Source organism: Echinops telfairi, unplaced genomic scaffold (assembly GCF_000313985.2).
Source record: "Echinops telfairi isolate 266 unplaced genomic scaffold, ASM31398v2 ScPeMD7_41;HRSCAF=154, whole genome shotgun sequence".
NCBI lineage: Eukaryota > Metazoa > Chordata > Mammalia > Afrosoricida > Tenrecidae > Echinops > Echinops telfairi.
The window spans coordinates 1124871-1131211 of record NW_022103939.1 but is presented as its reverse complement, the minus strand read 5'-3'; the positions used below and the strand labels follow the sequence as shown (position 1 = coordinate 1131211).

Genomic DNA, 6341 nt, shown 5'->3' with positions numbered 1-6341 from the left:
AAATGAATGAAACACACACATTGAAAACATCAAGTGGCCAAAAATAACTTCAATGAAATATTTCTAAATTACCTATATTGAAAACATGAAAATAATGAGAGAAATCAAAGATTAACTGCAACTGAAGAGGACCAACAGATTCAGTAATGTAGAAGTATCAGTTCTCCTCTCAACATTTTATTGATTCAGCATAATTACGATTAAAATCTCAAGAGATATTTTCTGAACATTGACAAGCTGGTTTTAATATACATATGGTAAGGTAAGACAAAGAGTCTAAAACAAGACATACACTACCATGCACTTCAAGAATTGTTATAATGGCAGAAAAAAAACCCAGCTTAATTAGGTAGTACATAATTAAGATAATATGACACTGGCAAATAGATCAACTCATTAGAATTACGAGCACAAGAAAAATACATAAAGTTACACTGTGGTGTCATTTATGATTATGATAACACTGTGAGAAATGATTATTTTATATCCAAACAACATTATTATTACCATTAAACTATGCAATGCTGTTTAATCCATGATTATGTAAGTAACTGTTTCACTAAAAATAAAACCTCTTTTTTCATTATTATTACGCTAATTTCTAGCATAAATATTGAGGTCAAATCTGTATAAATAACCCACAAAGGAAGTGAATACTTAGACATATTCTTCAAAAGGTATTAGGTAAGGAGTTTGATAAATTTGGGCTTATGCTTCTCTGGCATTGACAGTTGTCGTTAGGTACTGTGGTAGTTACCTAATCTGGTGTCAATTTAAGGATTAAAAGTGTAGGAATGGAGTCTAGGATCTCAATCTGGAGATAGCCAATGAGACTTCTGTGTGGGCGTGGCCTTCTCCTGAGAATTCTGGGAAATCTGGTCATTCCTTCTTGGAGGCAGGAGACACTATCTCTCTCAGCTCATTCCCTTGGAGACTCTCTTCAGACAAGACTGACTTCCACTGAGGCATTCCTGAGGAGAACCACATGGACGAACCCTGATGTAGCCCTGAGAACTGGAATGGCCACGTGGAGACCACTGCCAGCGCTGAGATGCTTCTACCACCAAAGACTTCCGACCCACTGGCCTGTGATCTTCTACATTCAGCATCATTACATGTGTTTCATGAGTCTGAAGAGGACTTTACAGATTGCTGTCGGACATATGGGCTAATATTGGACTTATGACCTTGGACTGGACTGGGTTGGGATGTTTTCCCAAAGTTCAGTTCCTCTCCCTTATATACAAATACATGTTTATGAATTTGTTTCTCTAGTCTACCCAGAATAACGCAGGTACTGTCAAGTCTGTTCAGACTCATAGCAATCTAAGTACAACAGAAAAAAACACTGCCCAATCCTGTATTGTCCTCGCAATTATTCTTATGTTTGAACCCATTGTTGCATTGACTAGGACCTAATTATCTGCCTTGAATCTGCTGAACTTCATTTCCAATGAAGTAAACAGCACCTAGTTCTTTTTTTTTTTCCAGCACCTAGTTTTCATTCTTGGTCCCATAAAGGAATTTTCGGGGACTTGTAAAAATGAAAAATTATAAAAGTTATAACTTATCTCACCTTATTTTATTCTGAACTCTGTTGCTAGTGATCCCATAAAGTGATCACTTCCAGTGAATCCCAGGGTACCGTAAAGCCCTCATATTATGCAGAGCCATAAATAGATTACTGACCTCAATTAACTTAAGGAAAGCAATGAGCCTTGAGTGTTGCAACCCAGAAACTCTTATTTCCCAATACCAGACCCTGGGGAGTCTGGTGTTGGGAGGAGAAGGGGGAATTCACCTGAGAGGATGAAGATTCATGAAAAATTCTGACTCCTCTCTATAAATACATTTCACAAAGCTCACAGATTGTAACAGTCCAACAAGTGGCCCTTCTGCAAGACCAAAGAGCTGCTAAACAGCTGGTAAGTTGGCTATAGGTAGAGCATTGAATCCCAATAAAAACTAAAGACTAAAGACAGTAAAAGCAGGTTCAATATAGAGAGATAAAAAGATTAAAATGACTTCAAGGACTAATTATAAACCTCATGAAAGAAGACAATATGTTAAGGGAAACAATCTTTAGTTGATGAAAATATAGCAGGAAAGAGTGGCATAGAGCATCTCTAAATCTCATGAAGACCAAGGTTGCATCCACCCGGGCTTATAGTATACCCATTTACCTATGGCAATCCAATGCTTATTTTTCCAAGGCATTGCTTTCTCTTCTCCTTCCTCTTCTGTCCCTTCTCTGTGTTTGTTTGTCTTTCTCTCATAAATACACTTGGATCATACATACAACACACGACAACATACATCAATACAAACTATTGATTACCAACCCTAACCCTATATGTTTAAAAATGATATATTGATTAGCTGCCCTAGAATAACTATGCTAAAATATTTCTTCCTGTTTCTTGTTATTGTCCATTTCCCCCTTTTCATTCTTTATATATATATTAATATATAATTTATATACAATTATATATTAAGATATATATAATTATATATTAATATATATATAAGTTGCCAAATATATCATCCACCAAAGGATGCCAAATTATATATAATCAGCCAAGTTTTCTCCTTGAGTTTCACACATACATATATCTAATTGCTTATTTAGCACATCTACTAAATATTACTATTCTTTGGCAAGTGACCAGGAGTAGTGTGGCTAAAAAGTAGCAAAGATATTTTAAATTTTTTAAAGAAATGTGACAACGGGCTTTCTTAATAGTCCTACATATTCCACATACTTTATGGCAATATATTAAAGGTTAGCTATTCTACATGCACATCAAAATATAGAAATGACATTCACTTTTATTTTAGCTCTCTTAAAGTGTGAATAGGAACTTTAGAAATGAGAATTCTATTACCTGATGGCTAATGTTGTGAGCCACTTTTCATTTGCACATTGACTATTTGCATATCTTCTATTTGAAAGTTCTGTTTGGTGTTGTGTCTGTAATAACTGGGGTTTCTTTCTTTTTAATGTTGCCATTTAATTTTATTTCCATAATAGTTTCCCTTATCAATAATACTGTAAACCTTTCTTTGCATGCACGTCTTACTATTTAGGATGGAAAAGTTATAAAAAGGGATTATCTTTTGCATCACCACATTCTGTCCCCACCTACAATGACACTATTTCAACTCTAATAATAAACATCTATTAAATATATGTTAGAATCATTTTTGACTCAGAAGGTCTTAGAGAATTCAAGACTCAAAATATTTCCAAAGAATGACACTCTGTTCTGATAAACACTAAATTACAACTACTTAAATAAATAAGTTTCTTGCTAATGTAATTTAGTGTATGTTTTAAACTTATTTTAATATTTAATCATTTTAATTATAAAATATTATTTATTAGAATCTGAATATTCATATTTCTATGTTTATAGAGATTTATAACTGATCCAAAGTATTTTCAACTTTCTACTTCTGGAAATATGTTTAACCTCCAGAATTTACATTTCTATATTACTTATTAAAAGCTTATACTATTTGAGAACATTAAAATTAATTTTTAATTTGTGAGCTTTTATTAAATGTCATTTAGTCTGGAAAGCAAATAAACCAAGTGAAAATGAGATAATTATGTCAGTAGAAATGTAATATCTAAGTACTGGAGAAAATTGATTAGAAAAACTCATCACCAATTGTGGTTTCAGGGCTGCATCATGTAGGGCTTGCTCAGAATCTGAACGTATGCTGGAAAGCTTCCCAAGAAGTAAAAATAACAAGCAACTGACACTCAAGACTCATCCAGAATAGTTCTGCTGCTTTGTGCCAGATGTTGAGTTAAGCACTGGACTTGGGTCATGCAATTGAGATCTATGTGAGTGAAACTTTAGAATTGCAACATGTTTCAGAATAGCCTGAAAAAATTCAGCTTGGAGACTATATAAAAATTATGGGGTTAATGAAAGCTGGTCCTTTACACATAGTCACTTTTATTTTATTTTTTCTAGTTGAATATTTTCAGCAGCAGCAATTTCAGTGACCACTAAGCATTGTGGATAGGGTGTAGGTTCTGAAATCATAGCAGGACAAGTGGAAACCACATAAGCACATATACGTTAAATGGAGTACATCTTTAGGACAAAGAAAGTCTCCTCTCGAATGGTAGTGATTTTTGATGCTCATAAACTGTCTGTACCAACAATGGTCTCATAACTAAGATCACTCATACTGAGCATCCCTACTTTAGTCTATATGATTTTCAGATCAATGTCTTTCAGAATGAGGTTAACATTACACAAATCAAATATATTTTTTCATTCATATTTCAGTGAGCATTTCCAATATCCATACATTTGTCCAAGACAGAAGCCTGGAATTCAACACTGTACCCTTCCAATTTATGTTATATGTCATTCTCTAGCTCAATGATCATTTATTTAGGTCCACACCTATCATCAAGATTTTTTTCAAACTACAACCTTACCACTTCAACCTACTGCTCATTGTGTCATTGAAGATGTTTAACTAAAATGTTAGTAGAAGTGTATTAATACTAGGATTTCAGCAAAGCATCAAATTTGGGGTGCACCTTGGAATAAAAAAATAATTTGGTGAGTTCTGATTTGAGAAACCTCTTTAATCTCTTGTCACTCTCTACTCTAGGGTCTTCTTTCAAATATTGAAGCAGAAAATGAACTCCATGTATATGCATGACCTGGACGAATGATGTGAATGGGCAACTGTGATAAAATTGGTCATCAACCATGAAGATGACTTTTCACAACACCACCCAATTCCATCCTTATTCCTTTGTCCTTTTGGGGATCCCAGGCCTGGAAACTTTTCATATATGGATAGGTTTCCCCTTCTGTGCAGTATATCTGATTGCCCTTCTGGGGAACATCGTAATTCTCTTTCTAATTCAGACTGAGCCTAGTCTCCATCAGCCCATGTTTTACTTCTTAGCAATGTTGGCCTCCACTGATCTAAGCCTGTCCACTGCTACTATCCCCAAGATGCTGGGCATCTTTTGGTTCAATTTTAGAGAAATAGTTTTTGGTGCTTGCCTCACACAGATGTTCATGATACATCTGTGCACTGGTCTGGAGTCTGGGGTACTGACAATCATGGCCATAGACCGCTATGTTGCCATTTGCAATCCCCTGAGATATACCATGATTCTCACCAACAAAGTGGTGAGCATATTAGGTATAATCATGATGGTGAGATCTTTAATTTTTGTCATTCCTTTTGTGTTTCTCATCTTACTGCTGTCATTCTGTGGTGCTCATATTATTCCTCATACCTACTGTGAGCACATGGGCATTGCTCGACTTTCCTGTACCAGCACCAGAGCCAATAATTTGTTTGGTATGGTTGCCTTGTCTATGGGATTCATTGATCTTATTGTAATTGGTTTTTCCTATATAAGGATACTCTGCACAGTATTCCATTTACCATCATGGAATGCCCAATTCAAGGCTCTCAATACCTGTGGCTCTCATGTATGTGTCATGCTCATCTTTTATATTCCTGCATTTTTCTCCTTTCTGACACATCGCTTTGGTCATAACATCCCTGGGTATATTCATATATTTCTTGCCAACCTTTATATGGTTGTCCCACCTGCACTTAACCCTGTTATCTATGGAGTCAGAACAAAGCAGATCCGGGAGCAGGTCCTAAGAATCCTGAACCCTAAAGATGTTTGATCCTCAAACCCCAATCACTCCAGTCATGTTGATATAAATTATATGATGAAACATGCAAAATAAACACATGCATTTGAGCTTGCAACAAAGGAGAAATCAGTGACCTAGTGGTATAAAGCTTGCAAGAACCTCATTGCACTATCCTTGTGCCTTAACTCTAATGACTTTCTGAACTACCTTTAAAAGCTTGGAAATCGAATTGTCTTCCTGCCCTCATCATACTTCCATGCTGTTCTTCTCAAACCATTGTCATTGTTCCTCTTTGCTTCTCTGTTGTGTGGTTTGTGACTCAATCTCATTTTCACAGTTGAATAAAATCACCAAAGTTTGTCATCATTTAAAAAGAAAACAGAAAAGAAAGAAAACAAAACCAAAAAGCACTGTCATCAAGCCAAGTCTGACCAACAATGACCTTTTAGAACAGAGTAAGACTGCCTGACAGTGTTTAATAGCTAATAGAATTAGATGTATTGTTAGATTTTCAAAGATTAACTTAAAATTCAAAATGTAAGAGAGAAAAATCAACTTAGTAAAAATTTAGAAAGTTAAATGGAAACTTCATTGTCAGGAGAAATGTTATAAAATGGAAACTGATGAACAAAAGAAGGAGCCCAAGTAGTGGAGTGGTTATGCATTGAACTGCAATCTGAG

The 6341-nt window shown here is 35.2% G+C and overlaps 1 protein-coding gene across 1 annotated transcript; it reads left to right on the top strand.

Moving 5' to 3' along the window:
* Positions 1–4748: 4748 nt before the first annotated feature.
* On the top strand, positions 4749–5690 carry LOC101641807 (olfactory receptor 52E5-like). Its single transcript, XM_004717111.1, has one exon. The coding sequence runs from the start codon at positions 4749–4751 to the stop codon at positions 5688–5690; it is 942 nt and encodes a 313-aa protein (XP_004717168.1).
* Positions 5691–6341: the final 651 nt, after the last annotated feature.

What these genes read in the sequence shown, in the direction of transcription:
- LOC101641807 (XM_004717111.1), top strand. Translation starts at nt 4,749, where the DNA reads ATGACTTTTCACAACACCACCCAATTCCATCCTTATTCCTTTGTCCTT.